The sequence below is a fragment of the Stegostoma tigrinum genome, chromosome 13 (genome assembly GCF_030684315.1).
Source record: "Stegostoma tigrinum isolate sSteTig4 chromosome 13, sSteTig4.hap1, whole genome shotgun sequence".
NCBI lineage: Eukaryota > Metazoa > Chordata > Chondrichthyes > Orectolobiformes > Stegostomatidae > Stegostoma > Stegostoma tigrinum.
In genome coordinates this window covers 78237565-78254782 of record NC_081366.1, presented here as the reverse complement: position 1 = coordinate 78254782, position 17218 = coordinate 78237565, and the positions used below count along the sequence as shown (strand labels likewise).

General features: G+C 46.1%; 1 protein-coding gene across 3 annotated transcripts in view; it reads right to left on the bottom strand.

The window, feature by feature from the left end:
- Positions 1–355: 355 nt before the first annotated feature.
- n4bp3 (NEDD4 binding protein 3) overlaps positions 356–17218 on the bottom strand; it is a 124262-nt gene continuing 107399 nt past the window's right edge. For all 3 annotated transcript variants that reach the window (XM_048543569.2, XM_048543570.2, XM_048543568.2), the window contains exons 2-4: positions 12050–12505; positions 4155–4973; positions 356–2258 (exon numbers count right to left, since the gene is read on the bottom strand). In XM_048543569.2, coding sequence (XP_048399526.2) covers positions 1623–2258; positions 4155–4973; positions 12050–12466 — 1872 coding nt within the window. In that variant the 5' untranslated portion in view covers positions 12467–12505 and the 3' untranslated portion in view covers positions 356–1622. The remainder of the gene's footprint in view (positions 2259–4154; positions 4974–12049; positions 12506–17218) is intronic.

Below are 17218 nucleotides of genomic sequence, written 5' to 3'. Positions count from 1 at the left end.
GGACCGAAGATGGAGAGAAAAGAAGATAGGTGGAGAGGAGACTATAGGTGGGGAGGTAGGGAGGGGATAGGTCAGTCCACCGCATCCCAAAACCGGCCCAGTTCGTCCCCTCCCCCCCACTGCATCCCAAAACCAGCCCAGCCTGTCTCTGCCTCCCTAACCTGTTCTTCCTCTCACCCATCCCTTCTTCCCACCTCAAGCCGCACCTCCATTTCCTACCTCCAAACCTCACCCCACCTCCTTGACCTGTCCATCCTCCCCAGACTGACCTATCCCCTCCCTACCTCCCCACCTATACTCTCCTCTCCACCTATCTTCTTTTCTCTCCATCTTCGGGCTGCCCCCCCCCCCTCCCTATTTATTTCAGAACCCTCTTCACATCCGCCTCTCTGATGAAGGGTCTAGGCCAGAAACATCAGCTTTTGTGCTCCTGAGATGCTGCTCGGCCTGCTGTATTCATCCAGCTCCACACCTTGTTATCCTGGATTCTCCAGCATCTGCAGTTCCCATTATCAGCAAAAGGAGGAGTTGGTTTGGAAAGTCCAGACCAGAAATGTTTGGTTAAAACTTTGAAACTGAAAAACTCTTAATACCAGTTGACTGAAAACTTAAGAGTTCTTAGATCCTGGGGACTGGGAATTGAAAGCTAACCTAAAGTTAATCTAAGTCCTTGACAGGAGATAGAGAAATGGCTTCTCTCTACTATGAGTGCAATAAAGGAATGCTATTGGAACTAATGACATTACATTTTACTGAATTTTCAACCTTGTAAACTTGTGCTGTATGCAAATACTTTGGTTATTCTATTGTTTCCTTCATCTTCTCATTTCCAAAAGAAAAACTTGTGTTATTAAAACGAAATCTGCAGCACTGCATGTTTGCGTTTCAGTGAAAGACCACCTCATTTAAAAAAGCCAGATTTCGACTTGGGATCTGAGTTGTCCAATCACAATATCAGCTGGAATCACACCACAAGATTCTGAATAATTTCCCTTGGCCTGCAGAAATACTTAAACAATCATAATTTTCAAAAAAATTTAAAATCAGCATCAATACATAACTATGTTGCCCTCACTGCAGCTTTTAATCTGCAGAAAGAGGGGATTTAACTAATTTATGATTTCAAATTACTGGTTAGAGAAACTGCAATAACTTATCACTTTGCTGTGATGGTAAATATATACTTTTTCAATGTAGAAAAATATTGGCCTTTGATCATTTCACATTCTGAAGCATTCTGGGTTTGAACACAAAATTGGCTTGTGTCAGCCTTGTTTGCAACTACTGAAGAGTATCCAAGGTGTGTGCAGCATTCGCTAAAGCTGGGAAATATCCAGTCACCTGCCTGAACAGATGATGTCAGAAAACCAACAGGAACCTAAGACTTCCAAGCTGTTTTGCTGTTGTTCCGCTGCTCTACACCCCTCACCATCCCTTTTCAGAAAGCATACACTTGCCAAAATTACATCCCTCTCTGTGCATGGCCAAATCAGCCCCCAAAGCTACACCCATCACCGTGTAAAATATCGTTGAGGAACCGCGCACTATACAGAGATTATCTTTTTAAATGAACTTTCGGACAGGTAGACACTGAGTGATACAGTTTCATCACTCAGTCGCTGTCAGATTTCAGAGGATTCAATCCTTTCTATCCATGGAAGGGTTTCCTTGGCGTCAGAGTCTGCTAGTTCCATTTTGGCTGCAATCTCCTGAACTTCTTGCTCCAAGACTTGGTTTCTTTGGTACATCTCTAAGTAGCTGGACTGCAGTTGTTTCTGATACTGGATTACCTTCTCCTTCTCATCCAGCCAGGTGTTCCGTTCCAGTTCAAAGCTAGCAGCCTGTGCTTCACACTGCCTGCGCTCCAGCAGCAGCTCTCCTTTCAGCCTCTCGACCTGGAGGGCCAGGGCTTGAGCACTGTCTGCCTGAAGGCCTCTTGCCTTCAGATCGTCCGTCTCCCCACTCAGGAAGGTCTTCATCTCTTCAGATGTTCCATCACTCCTCAGAGAGGCTTCTTGGAGTAAAGTGACTTCCTCTTGCTGCTTCAGGGCACTAGTGCTCTGAGCGAACTGGACGGACTGTGCCTGCAGAGAGTTCTTTAACAGTAGCAACTGCTCATCTTTGGTACAAAGCTCCACTCGCACCTCACGGAGCAGCGTCTTCAGGCTGAACAATTCACTCAATTTCTCTGCCACCTCTGCTTGAGAATCTCGGAGCTGCTGCTTCAACATGGCGATCTCACCAGCCTTTTGACAGACCTGCAACGAGACAAGTCGCAACTTAACGGTTTGTTCTGGCCACTTAGAACAGTAAGCTATTCATTTGAAGCCAACAGCGCCGAGACCTGGGTCATACAAAATATATATTTTAATTGAAGTCTGTCTTAACTGCTCTGTATCATTTCATTAAAGCAACCACAAGAGAGATGTGGAATTCACCCCACAAATTATGGTGTAACTAACCAAGCAGAAACCTCAACAGTGGATCTCCAGGGGTAGAGAGTAAAATTACATCAGAACATAATCCACATCAACTCTCTGAATGTCAATCACATAGGAAAAGGTCAGGAAGCCCTGACGACACATCTCTGCTGCTCTGGGTTAGTTCGTTTACCTTTGACGGTTGAGTAAAAGCGGCACTTTCAAACAGATGTGAAAATAGCCAGTCGTGAATATCCAAGGGGTATAAAGACTAGTTGATACGACAAATCCCAGACAATGAAATTACACATAAAGCAGAAGAACAACATGTTTTTCTGCCTGGTTATTTCCGAGGTTGGGTCATCCATAGTCTCAGGAATTAAGAATTGACCGAGCCGAAAAAAACTCGCAAGAGATCATACGTGCAGGTGTGAGGGAGAGCAGAAATATCGCAAGTTTCATCTCAGTCATATGGACAGCACAAAACTTTGAAACAACGCCATGTGAAAAAAGGGGCAACCAAATTATGGTAGGAGCCTCTGGCAAGTATATAGACCTGGCAAGATTGTTGCATGTTCCCTGATAGACTGAATGCTTATTTGAGTTAGGTTGATGTAGACCATTAAGAAATCCCAATGAGTTGGGAAATGGTTAAGGGCAGTATTATGTTGCAGTGGCTGGACAGTTTTCGGTCAGTGCTTCCTTTCAACCTTTTCTCCACTTCACTTAAAGTCGCAAGGGTTCCTCACCATTACCGTGGCACAGATTATGTTCCCTCATCCTCCTGACTTGTTGCTCAGGTGTGAATTTACACTGTCTGTCCTGTGACAGGCTCGTATTTAAATGAAAACTGTCATGGGTTGAGAGTTTATGATTCTTCCTGTTAGATTACATTTTTCAGAACAGTGAAGATTTTCCCTGTTTGCGACAGGCACTGTGCTCAGGGCAGGAGAGTAGAGTGGCAGGTCAAGTTGAGGAGGAGGTGGGAGACGACCAGACAGGAAGAACAAGACTGGCCATCCTAACCCAGCTGATCAGCAATGTGTGACCAGCCACACCCACGGCTCCTCCAAGACCTGATGATCTCCCTGTGTCTTTGAGAATGACATTTAACCAAAGGAAGATCATTCAGTGATACTGGAGTAGTGAATGGTGACAATCAGCCCATTCCAATGTGGGCTAGCAAAGGACAATTGAGTACAATATTGAGATTTTTCCTTATAACTCTGAATTTTAAATTAAGAATTGTGAAGTTCTTTACCCCACGGACTTAAACTTAACCATCACATTTGCTGAGTTTGTTAGATTTATGAGGTGCCACGCTGACTCAGTGTTTGGCACTGCAGCCTCACAGCGGCAAGGACCCAGGTTCGATTCCAGCCTCAGTGGGCGACTGTCTGTGTGGAGTTTGCACATTCTCCCCATGTCTGCTTCGGTTTCCTCCCACCGACAGTCCACAAACATGCAGGTTAGGGTGGATTTCCCGTGGGGAATGCAGTTTTACGGGGATTGGGTGGGAGGCTTATCAGATGGTCAGTGCACACTCAGTGGGCCAACTAGCCTCTATTTGCACTGCAGGAAGATCCTAAAGGAAAGAGGAACAAAGTACAAAAACAACATGTACCACTTTGTAGACAAACTCTCCTGATTTCAGCTTCCCCCTTGTTCACTTGTTAAAAACCGGAAACAAATGCTCAATAATAAAAGGCCAGCCACATCAGCAAAGAACCCTACCTCCCACTTGCTCTCCTCAAACTTCGGGGTTAAGTCATCCTGTTCCTTTCTGTAGGACGTACACCGGCCTTTGAGCTGCTCACATTCCTGCAATAAGTTGTCAAAATCCTCCTGCAGCTTCCTCTTCTCCTGTTGCACTTTGAAGAGCTGTAACTGCAGATTTCGCTGTGTACACTGCGCTTGTTGGCTCACCTGGCGCAGCTTGGTGGCATAGATATGCTTCAGCTCATCCATCTCCCTCTCCCACAGCCTTTGTTTATCCTCAAACACCTGGGCAATGGCGTCCTCGCTCTCATCCAAATTCCTCCTCACATGCTTCAGCTCCACCTCCTTCTCGTGGAGCCGCTCCTCCAGTTCCCGGACCACGTCTTCCATTGACCTCGAAAGCTCACACGACGGCGACACGTGGCCCGGGGGGTTCGGCCGGTTCAGGGCGGCCATGCTCTTGCAGGAGAAACGGCCACTGTCCGAGTTTGCTGCCTCCTTGGATGGCCCGTCAACGTAGCTGGACCCAATGTGGTTGATTTGGCCCATGGAAGCACTGATCTGTCCGACATGGTGCTTCAGGCCTGCTCCACAAGGAGGCAGACTCGTCATGGAGTTCCTCCCAGAGTCAGACATGTCTTCCTCCTGGCTGGCGCTCCTGAAGTATTCCTGCTTTTCCTGTCCATTCCTCAGAGACGAATGGCCCATCTTGGTGAAGATGTTGAGACTGGCCGTGCTGTCCAACAGTTCCTTGCTGTGCTGTGGATACAGATTCTGCATCGAACTAAAGTTCTTGGGCACCACAGGCTTGAAGGCAGAAGATCGGAATCGAGACTGTGGAAAGAGAAGGTGGGTAGAGGAGGAGTCAGGGTCAATGGCATTATATTGAACAGGCACATTTCACTGTGTAGCAGTTCACTGGATTTGTGCATGACACTGCTTAGGGAAATAAAGCGTCATATTTTCACAGAGTTGAACTGTTCTCCAAGGGAGCATAATTCTGGGATTCACATCCCCACCAACAATTCTCAGTGTAGGAACTGAGCATTTACATGGTTTCAAGACCAACAGAGATTTCTGAGCTGGTGCATTTTATTTCTGTGCATTTCAAGACTTGACATTGCGTAGATTAGGTGATCTGGGGTTGGGAATCGCAGGGGGTGTCAATGGAAAGAGCAAGGAGGGGAACATAAGGAACATTTTCTCCTTTCCTTTATTCATTAACAGGATGTGGCATCACCGGCTACACAGCATTTGTTGCCCATCCCTAATTGCCCAGGGGGCAGTTCAGAGTCAACCACATTGCTGTGGGTCTGGAGTCACATGTAGGACAGACCAGGTAAGGATGGCAGTTTCCTTCCCCAAAGGACAGTAGTGAACCCGATGGATTTTCCCAACACTCAACAATGGATTCATGGTCATTGTTAGATTCTTAATCCCAGAAATTTATTCAATTCAAATTCCACCATCTGCCATGGCAGGATTTGAACCCGGGTCCCCAGGACATGATCTGGGTCCCTCGATTAAGAATCCAGTGAGAATACCACGAGGCCATCACATCCCTCTGTGTTAACTGGTTTCTGTTAAAGGATCTAAGAGTTTTTAAACAACCGGGGGAAGGGGCACAGAAATGTGGGCTGACATAACTAAATAACTAACCTTAGCCTGCCACTTGTCTCCCTCTGACCTGCCTCTGTGGTACTAAGGCCACCGCAGCCTGGTTCTGAAGGTACAAGACCCAATGCACGCCACCCCCCGGCCTGGTTCTGAAGATACAAGACCCAATGCCATCCCAGCCTGGTTCTGAAGGCATAAGACCCAATGCCACCCCAGCCTGGTTCTGAAGGTACAAGACCCAATGCCATCCCAGCCTGGTTCTGAAGGTACAAGACCCAATGCCACCCCAGCCTGGTTCTGAAGGTACAAGACCCAATGCCACCCCAGCCTGGTTCTGAAGGTACAAGACCCAATGCCCCCCCCCACCCCAGCCTGGTTCTGAAGGTACAGGACCCAATGCCATCCCAGCCTGGTTCTGAAGGTACAAGACCCAATGCCACCCCAGCCTGGTTCTGAAGGTACAGGACCCAATGCCACCCCAGCCTGGTTCTGAAGGTACAAGACCCAATGCCACCCCAGCCTGGTTCTGAAGGTACAGGACCCAATGCCATCCCAGCCTGGTTCTGAAGGTACAAGACCCAATGCCACCCCAGCCTGGCTCTGAAGGTACAGGACCCAATGCCACCCCAGCCTGGTTCTGAAGGTACAAGACCCAATGCCACCCCAGCCTGGTTCTGAAGGTACAAGACCCAATGCCATCCCGGCCTGGTTCTGAAGGTACAGGACCCAATGCCACCCCAGCCTGGTTCTGAAGGTACAAGACCCAATGCCACCCCAGCCTGGTTCTGAAGGTACAAGACCCAATGCCACCCCAGCCTGGTTCTGAAGGTACAGGACCCAATGCCACCCCAGCCTGGTTCTGAAGGTACAAGACCCAATGCCATCCCGGCCTGGTTCTGAAGGTACAAGACCCAATGCCACCCCAGCCTGGTTCTGAAGGTACAGGACCCAATGCCACCCCAGCCTGGTTCTGAAGGCACAAGACCCAATGCCACCCCAGCCTGGTTCTGAAGGTACAGGACCCAATGCCACCCCAGCCTGGTTTCTCTGGAACAAAACCATAACAGACAGAGTCCTGGGAAGAAAGTGGGTCTCCTCTGTGAGTAAAATTTCACAAGCCGAGCCTCCCACCTCGTTGGCGAATGCCCAGCTCCGAACTATCCTGCGGTTACACTGATCATACTGAGCTGGTTAGCTGGAAGCAGCTATTGCTTTCTGGACCTTCTCCAGTGTCAACAGCACTGCCAACAGATGGCAGAACTGCCTCATCACAGCCAATGTCTCGATCAATGCCCAGTTACGGTCACTCTCTCCAAGCGCAGGAATTAAGCCAGCAACAGTCAATCGAGGGGCTTGTACAACTAGTGAGCATTTCATTAGCTCTGCCTCGACTTGGTCTGATGCATGTCTGAATGGCTCATGTGCATTGCCACCGAATCCAACATCTGAACTTTGCCTTGCCTTGCTTAAGAAAAAAAATGTTAAAAATAAAGTCTCAAAGCAAAATCCGGAATCAGAAGAAAGTATAACGTAAACATTGGACATGCAGAGAGAATAGCAAATGACTGAACAGTGTTGAAGGCTGGCTGGTTCCAATCCTATCCTCACACCCTGTTTTCAGATCTGCAGATTTTTATTTTGTGTGGAAGTCCCAGTCAAACACTGTCACTGATGTGCGCTTCACTTAAATATCACATGAGTGTAGCCTCCAGATTTACCCACAGCTCAGCTATCCTACGAAGAATGTTGAAAACTGCTCTAAAATGACACTACTATCCTCATGGTCCCTCTGAGGTTGCTGGAATAATTATGCACTTTAAGCAACAGCTGGACCTTGGGGTACAAATAGAGATATTCGCCTGCACCCGAAGGGGCTGTTATGTTGGGACTGTACTGTCAACGGTCCAACTGCTTCTGGCTGAGATAACCTTGAATGTTTCAAAGCAGCAGAGCGGATTACAGGGACATGCCCAGGCAGAGACTTCTCACACTGTACATCCTGTTCATGGGCTAAGCTGCCCCGGAACACGACTCTCTCTCTCACAAAATCTGCTCTATTACAAACAAAAACTCAGGAGCACGTTCTTCTGATCTTGTTAAAACAATGGCAGCAATGTTCAGGCCAGGAGATGATAAACGATGTTGTCTTAGCAACATGTTTTTGTCACCTGCCAAAGGTCTGAAATAGTGTTTAAGCTGCGATTTGCATTTTTATTACCATAATTGTTTGTGCCTCTGTGCAAATGAGATCCTCCTTCATAGCTGAATCCCAACTGAGACAGTGTCTGAAATAGTCAGTTTTAACTTTCACTGGTTTTTCCTCTTGATGTAATTAAACTTTCAAGTTCTTACTAAACACTAACATCTGGGAATCTTAAATTACCGCCTTTCTTTCTGCAATACTCTCACACTTTACAGTCTGAAATGTGACGTTCCTTGCTCCTCCAGGTGTTAGTGTGTACAAGTGTGTTTGCAAAGTTTGCAAAATAATGCATTGCAGTATTCCATCAAAATTTGCAAGCCAATCTCCCTGTATCTGATCTTCCAACACAGTCACAATGACTTTTAGCCATTCTTCGTGGATCAAGGCAGATATATTTTCCATTGCACTCTCCTCCAATCCCTTCCCAAGTTAAAGATATTTGACTATAACGTTGAAATGTGGCAGGAGAAGACATGACAGAAAGGATTAAATGAATATGTGACATCCATCTTTGCAACACATTTGAATGGTGTGAAAAATTGTGTTAGAAGAGCAGGGCATTATAAACAAGGTAACAAATGTATACAGAGGAAGGATTTAAAAGAAAACTGGAAATTGGTAAGTTATCTGGGCCCGGGGAAGATAGCCTATTTTGCTGAAAGAAGCGAATGCAGAGATATGGATTATAATTCTTTAATCTGCATTTGATGGAGTGGTGGTGCTGGAGGTGTGGAGATTTTCTTAGGTTGTACAGCAAACTCTGTTTCAACTGGCACTCTGAATAAACCAGCAAATGTTACACACCTCAAATGGCATAAACTTTACTGTATTATTCTGTCCAGTTATTATTGGTTTTTAAAAAATTTATTTACCTCAATGTAAATATACTTGTTGTTCGATCAAATGGCTACACAAAATATCAACAGCTAATTCCATTTCAAATCAATTTCTCCACAAATAAATATTCTACCGTGATGTTTTGATCAGTTAAGGATGTGATTGAGAAGGTTCTCTGCTGGTAAGTTTTATTTCAATAGACAAGACAATAGGTGCAGGAGTAGGCCATTTGGCCCTTCGAGCCAGCACCACCATTCATTATGATCATGACTGATCATCCACAATCAGTATCCTGTTCCTGCCTTATCCCCATAACCCTTGATTCCTCTATCTTTAAGAGCTCTATCTATCTCTTTCTTGAAAGTATCCAGAGACTTGGCCCCCACTGCCTTCTGGGGCAAAACATTCTATATATCCACCACTCTCTGGGTGAAGAAGTTTCTCCTCAACTCTGTTCTAAATGGCCTACCCCTCAGGCCGAACTGCATTATTATTTAGGTGATTTATGCTGCAAATAAAGTATAACAATGGCGTGTATACCCCACATTACATTCCTATTATTTAGTGTGTGCTTTTACATTGATTCTGTAGGAGACTTGATTATCTAGAATATTTGATCAACTGGTACGCCCATTGGCACTGGATAATAAAAGGTTTGCTGTGTAAGACAACAGTTTCGAAGGGTTAAATGTTCATGTTACAATGGCTTCACCCATTCTACAGATGTCATAGTATGTGGGTGGAGACAAGGAGATGTCCTCAAGCTTTTGACAGGTGCTGACGTTCCTGTATCAGTTTCCCAAGGCCCTGGTAATTATGACTGACCTAATGTAATTGTAAGTGGCACTATCACACAACAAGGCTTCATGGTACCAAGGAATAGCAACTCTTCTGTAGACGCTCCACAGTAGTGTTGCTTCAAACCACTAACCACTAGGTAGGTCCACGACAAAGAAAGGCATTTGAGGACTGGCAAACAGTCTCAAAAGCCCATGCTCAGTGCCATGTGGCCATACAGGGGGCAAATACCACAAGATAACTGGAGTAGTCTGCTGGGAAAATGTTACAGGAAATGTCATACCACTGTTCAATAAAGGGATAAAGCATAAACAGAAACTGGAGGCCAGTCAGTCCAGCACCAGCACTGGAAACTGACACAAAAAAATCGGTGCAGAGGCAGGTTGTGAAAGGGATACAAACAGTTTACAGCATGGTAATGATAGATTAAGTAAGTGGGCAGAAGGTTGGCAAAATGGAGTATAAGGTGGGAAAATGTGAAAGTGTTCATTTTGCACGGGAGAACAGAATATTATTTAAATGGAGAGAAGCTGCAGAAAGCTGCAACAGAACAGGTCCTGGACAACATAGGGCCCTCTGATATCTGCAGTGGATAGAAATGATCTGGAGGAAAATGTGGATGGTCTGATTAGTAAGTTTGCAGATGACACTAAGATGGGTGGAGTTGCTGATAGTGCTGATGACTGTGAAATGATACAACAGGATGTAGATAGGTTGGCGACTTGGACACAGAAATGGCAGATGGAGTTTAATCCAGACAAATGCAAGATGATGCATTTTAGGGGATCAAATTTAGGTGTGAATTATACTGTAAATGGCAGAACCCTCACGAACATTAACATACAGATGGATCTGGGTTTGCAGGCCCACAGTTCCCTAAGAGTGGCAACACAGGTAGACAAGGTGATTAAGAAGGTATGTGGCATGCTTACCTTCCTTGACCAGGGCATGGAGTACAAGAGATGGTAAGCCATGTTGCAGCGATATAAAACCCCAGTTAGAACACATGTGGAACATTGTGGGCAGTTTTGGTCTATGAGGAAAGGTTAAAAAGACTAGGATTGATTTCACTGGAAAGGCGGCAGCTGAGAGGAGACCTGATAAAGTTCTACAACATCATGAGAGGGGTACATAGGGTGGATAGTCAGAGGTTTTTTTCCCAGGGTTGAAGTTACAATTACAAGAGGGCACAGGTTCAAGGTGAGAGGGGGAAAGTTTACGGGAGATGTGCGAGGAATGTTTTTCACACAGAGAGACATTGGAGCCTGGAATACACTACTAGGGGAGGTGGTGGAAGCAGGTACACTGGCGACATTTAAGATGCGTCTGGATGGTTACATGATTAGGGAGGGAATAGAGGGATATGGACCGAATAAAGGCAGAAGGTTTGGTTTTTTAAGTTAGTCAGGGCATGATGACCAGCACAGGCATGGAGGGCCAAAGGGCCTGTCTCTGTGCTGTACTTCTCTTTTGTTCTTTGTTTTCTGTTCCTGACAAGTGGATCACTTGTGCATGAAACACAGAAAGCTAACACCCAGGTGCAGCAGGTAATCAGGGAGGCAAATGAAATGTTGGCCCTTGTTTAGAGAACAGGAAAAAGGAAATCTTACTGCAAATGTGCAAGGTGCTGGTGAGACCACATCTGAAGTACCAGTGAGCTGTTTTGGTCCCCTTATTTAAGGAAAGATATAATTGCTTTGGAAGCAGTTCAGAGAAGGTTCACTAGGATAATCCCTGGTACAGAGGGACTGTCTGACGATCAAAGGCTAAACAAGTAGGAACTCTACTCACTGGAGTTTAAAAGAATGGGAGGTGATCTCACTGAAACATATTGGATTCTTAAGGGGCTTGACAGGGTAAATGCTGAGAGGGTATTTCCCCCTCAGGGGAGGGTCTAGGACCAGAGGGCATTGGCTCAGAAGAAAGGGACGCCAAATTAAGACTGAGATGAGGAGGAATTTCTTCCCTCAGAGGGTTGAGAGTCTTTTGAACTTATTGCCACAGAGAGCTGTGTGGGGCAGAGTCCTTGTGTATATTAAAGGCTGAGACAGATAGATTCTGGACCAGGATGAAAATGGATGTGAGGAATGCCAGATCAGCTGTGACCCTGTTGAGTGTTATACAGGCTCGAGGGGCTGAATGGCCTACTCCTGTTCCTATTTCTTACGGCTTTACTGTCAGGGCCAAAAGACATGAATTAAGCGAGACAGCCAGTGTGGATTGGAGAATGGGTAAGGCACATCTGACTAACTGATCAAATTCTTTAAGGGAGGTAACAGAGGAGCTTGAGCGAGATGCTGCAGTAGATTTTCAATCCAGTGACAGGAAGTGAAGGGCAAGTGAAGGGCCGGCAGGTTATTTGCTGTGGAGTTTACCAGGATCAATTCTAGGTTTTATATAAATACCCACTGTTCACACTCCAAAATCAGAGATTCGGTATCGTGTTTAAAACTACCTTTTCAAATTTCCCTCCAACTGGAAGTGAATTCTTCGACAAATCAACCTCCTTTCCGTCCTTATAAGATGTTTTGCCATAGAGCTCATGTTGGCCATCCTTTTGACAGCGTTCCATGGAAGAACTCCCAGATGCGATCCTTTTCTCAGCTTTCGCTCCCTTTTTCGTACTGTTCAGGTAGTTGAGTAACTCTCGCTGGTTTAACCCCTTTTTAAGCAGTCCATCAGGCTGCCTGACACTGTAAGCACCCCCATTTCTGTTGCTCTTCAGGCCATCACCTAGGAGGTCCTGTTTGTCAGCCATTAGACTACTGACGCTTCCCATGATGCACTTGCTGTTGCCTGGGGTACAAGGGTACAAGTTGCTGCAATGGCTGCTGTGATCACTGGATGCGAACAAGGTTTGGATTGCAGCCATGGACCTTCAGGAATCCAAGGGAGACGCTGGAGAGCAACACTAGAAGGAAGAAGAGACATCATTTAGAAGGTTAATTGTCAATGGGTCAACGCAGGCTCAGAGAAGAAGGTGCAGAAAGGTCTACCCAGAGAGTACAATGCACACTATCAGTCATCACGCATGTACAAAGGTATTTGGGTAGGTATCTGAAAAGGAAAGGTTGAGAATGATATGGGCTAAATGCAGGCCAATTGGATGGATTTACTTTGGGAAAGCTGGTTGGCATGGAGGGGTTGGGCCGAAGGGTCTGCTTCCGGGCTTTATGATCCTATGGAGTGAGTTTATTTGACAGAGGAAACAAAATGTGAACGGATTCTTATTACACAGTAAACGGGAAATAAAATGATCAATCTTCACAAAGTCTTTACAGTTTCTTGCCTTTGCCAAAGCCACCTTCAAAAATACTATTTTAAAAAATATTCTTTACCTGGGGGGCGCATTTTGTTTGCATAAACTGATCATCCAATCTGCCCTCAAGGAAGTCACCACAACGCCTCCAGCTGATCCATTCCAACCTCAATCCAATCTTCATGGTCTGAAGATTCAGCTGAGAACAGTTGTGTTTTAAATTTGTTTGAGAGTGACCATGGCTGGACTAACAGTTACCACTCGTTCCTAACTGGCCTGACGAACTGCCTCATGAATGACTTTCAGTCCTTATTGGGTGCAGCTATGCTGACAGTGTGGTTAAAGAAAACACTTCCAGCATTTTGACCGAATGGCAGTGAAGCAACAGCAAGATATATCCAAGTCAGGATGGTGAGTGGTTTGGAGGGGAGCTTGCAGGTGGGGCTGCCCTTGTCCTTTTAGATGGGAGAGGTCATGGGTTTGGGAGGCGCTGCCTGAGGGAAGGGTTTGGGAGGCGCTGTCTGAGGGAAGGGTTTGCGAGGCGATGTCCGAGGGAAGGGTTTGGGAGGCGATACCCGAGGGAAGGGTTTGGGAGGCGATGTCCGAGGGAAGGCTTTGGGAGGCGCTGCCCGAGGGAAGGGTTTGGGAGGTGATGCCCGAGGGAAGGGTTTGCGAGGCGATGTCCGAGGGAAGGGTTTGGGAGGCGATGTCCGAGGGAAGGGTTTGTGAGGCGATGTCCGAGGGAAGGGTTTGGGAGGCGCTGCCCGAGAGAAGGGTTTTGGAGGCGATGCCCGAGGGAAGGGTTTGGGTGGTGCTGTCCGAGGGAAAGGTTTGGAAGGCGATGTCTGAGGGAAGGGTTTGGGAGGCGATGCCCAAGAGAAGGGTTTGGGAGGCGATGCCCGAGGGAAGGGTTTGGGAGGTGATGCCCGAGGGAAGGGTTTGCGAGGCGATGTCCGAGGGAAGGGTTTGGGAGGCGATGTCCGAGGGAAGGGTTTGGGAGGCGATGTCCGAGGGAAGGATTTGCGAGGCGATGTCCGAGGGAAGGGTTTGGGAGGCGCTGCCCGAGGGAAGGGTTTGGGAGGTGATGCCTGAGGGAAGGGTTTGCGAGGCGATGTCCGAGGGAAGGATTTGGGTGATGCTGTCCAAGGGAAGGGTTTGGAAGGCGATGTCCAAGGGAAAGGTTTGGGAGGCGCTGCCCGAGGGAAGGGTTTGGGAGGGGCTGCTCGAGAGAAGGGTTTGGGAGGCGCTGCCGGAGAGAAGGGTTTGGGAGGTGATGCCCGAGGGAAGGGTTTGGAAGGTGATGCCCGAGGGAAGGGTTTGGGAGGTGATGCCTGAGGGAAGGGTTTGGAAGGTGATGCCCGTGGGAAGCGTTTGGGAGGTGATGCCCGAGGGAAGGGTTTGGGAGGCTATGCCCGAGGGAAGGGTTTGGGAGGTGATGCCCGAGGGAAGGGTTTGGGAGGTGATGTCTGCGGGGAGGGTTTGGGAGGTGATGTCCGCCGAAATTGCAGGATTTCAAGTCAGCTCTGTTCTATTCTTCATTTCATCAGATAAACAATTAAACAATTAGGGCGGCATGGTGTCTCAGTGTTTAGCACTGCTGCCGCACAGCACCAGAGGACCCGGGTTTGATTCCAGCTTCGGGTGACGGTCTGTGCGGAGTTTGCGCATTCTCCCCATGCCTGAAAGAGTTTGCTCTGGCTTCCTCCCACAGTCCAAAGATGTGCAGGCTAGGTGGATTGGCCGTGCTAAATTGCCCGTAGCGTTCAGGGAGGTGTAGATAAGGGGGAATGGGTCTGGGTGGGATGCTCTGAGGTTTGGTGTGGACTTGTTGGGCCGAAGGGCCTGTTTCTACACTGTAGAGAATGTATGATCTATTCTATGAAAAAGCCTCTTTTTAAACATTCCCCTTCTTCAGAACTGGGTCAACTGAATGGAGGGAGTGAATGACTGAGGTCAGCTCAAACTCTTGTCTTCAGCAAGAGACACGTTTCCTGCTGAAAAAAGGTACAGCTCGAGACAATGGCTGGTATGATGCCTCTGGTAGTCAAATAGTCTAGGGGCACATGAAATGAACACTGGGTGAGGCACCAGCTGGCTATCAGTAACTATGAAATTTTACCTTGGAGAAGTAATTGGTGTCTTCCGGAGGAAGTGAAAACTGAAATAAACTACCAGGAAAACAGAGCTGTCAATGCGTTTTTAAAAATCTATCAGTTAGAAGCTGCCCTGAAAGACTGGAAGCAAATCTCACTCCTTTCTCGTGCAAAACAATATCGTTGCTTCATAATTCTTTAGGAAATACTTGCATTGCAATAGAAGGTGCATAGATCGTAAAACTAAGATTTACCTCCACCCAGGGGCTAATGGCTTCAATAAGAATGAAAATAACACAGAGGAACTGAGCAGCAATTCACTTAATGGAGTACACAGCTCGATGGACAGAGACCACATCAACTTGCCATGTACCAGTGGATTCTGGTGTTAACTGATGGTATCTTCCACCATACTCAAAAGAAGTGAATTATAACTAACTAAAAACCAAAAGAACTGTGGATGCTGTAAATCAGGAAGAAAAACAGAAGTTGCTGGAAAAGCTCAGTCGGTCTGGCAGCGTCTGTGAAGAAAACTCAGAGTGAATTATAGCTAAAGTTAACCTCACTCCTAACTTTCTTGCTCTGAAGTAGCACTTTGCTGTAACAGTGTTTGGAGCAAAAGGTGTGTTTTTTGTCACGCTGAGTGAAATAAACCAGCTTATAGTCTCCAAGTGTTATGAATTTGATTATATCAGAGAGCTATAGAGACAACTTATACTCTGTTCAAACAACAATCCATAACAGATTCAAGGGAGGACTGGAATGTGCAGTTGGTAACAGATTCTCCCCAATCGTTCTTAAAGTGTGTAATTTCTCTGATCAGCAAATGCCACTGGGGTGCTGACAGAGGAGGCATGATCATTGCTAGAGACCACACATTTCTGCAAGGGGCCGTATAGTTTTCTTTCCGGCCACTATAAGCTGAAATGGAAGTGGACTGCTATAACTGAAACACTAGAATTTTACAATTTGAAAACCAAGCGCTACATATTTTTGGAGCCAGGCAGTTTAATTTGCTTTCTGAAGCCATGAGAGAGAGCATTCAATGGCATTGAGAGTCTTGAGTTAAGGAAACGTTTCCTCGCAATAGTCCTCTGGCTGGTTGAGCTTTAGAGTGCTAAATAGCTGTAAAGTGCAAAGCAGCAGAGGACAGAAACCCGAGAGCCAGCAGTTAGAAAGCATCCAAGCTTTTGTGCTCCTAAGATGCTGCTTGGCCTGCTGTGTTCATCCAGCTCCACACTTTGTTATCTTGGATTCTCCAGCATCTGCAGTTCCCATTATCTCTCATATCTCTCTCTCTCTCCCCAAGTTAACAAAGCTTAAAAGAAACAATTTTAAAATTTGAAGTCCTAGGTCCACCTGATTGGCCATCAAGTCAAAGAGTAACTGTCATCCTATAGACAATAGCGCGTTTTATTGCTAAAATCAACAGAGAAAATATCTTTGCGCGCTGCTGTCTGAATGTTTGATTTTAGAATGCTGTTTACCCTGTTTATATTCATTTTCACCTCCAGTATCTGTGATAAACCCTGTGTCTTTTATCTGTCTTAATCGTGATAATGTGTGTGTATGTGTGTATTTAGGATCTTTGAAGGGGTGTAGTTTAACCTGCATAGTAATAAATTAGAAATAGTTTATTTTCTCTGCTCTTACTGGAGTTATGTGTGTCAAAATAAAGAGAGTTATTTCATATTATTGACGAAAGCTAGTGTGAATTGTTTTTGCTCAAGTAACAGGCAGTCAGGAAAATTCATCATCTTGGTGGTCTCATTAGGATTTTGCACATTTTTCACATTTAATGAAGGCTTGTGGAACAGTGAGGCACGATTATCAGTGCTGTCTTCCCGGTTAAGTTTTCATATTCCCACTAATCCTTTATCAGCTTTAGGAAAAACACCACCAATTAGAACGTCTGATTGAGAAATGGTCTTCACTCAGAGTCATACATGCATAGAGTGTAGAAACAGAGCCTTTGGTCATGCCAAACATAATCCCTAACTAAACCCGTGCCACCCGCCCGCTCCTGGCCCATATCTCTCCAAACATTTCCTATCCAGATGTTTATCCAAATGTTTTTTAAATGTTGCAACTAAACCCACATCCATTACTTTCTCTGAAGTTTATTTCACACATGAAACGCACTGTGTAAAAAAACTGGCCCTCTTTTAAAAAAATCTTGCTTCACTCAGCTTAAAAATATGCCCCATAGTCTTGAAATCCCCCAACCTACGGAACAGGTACCTGCCATTCACGTTATCTATAGCTGTCATGA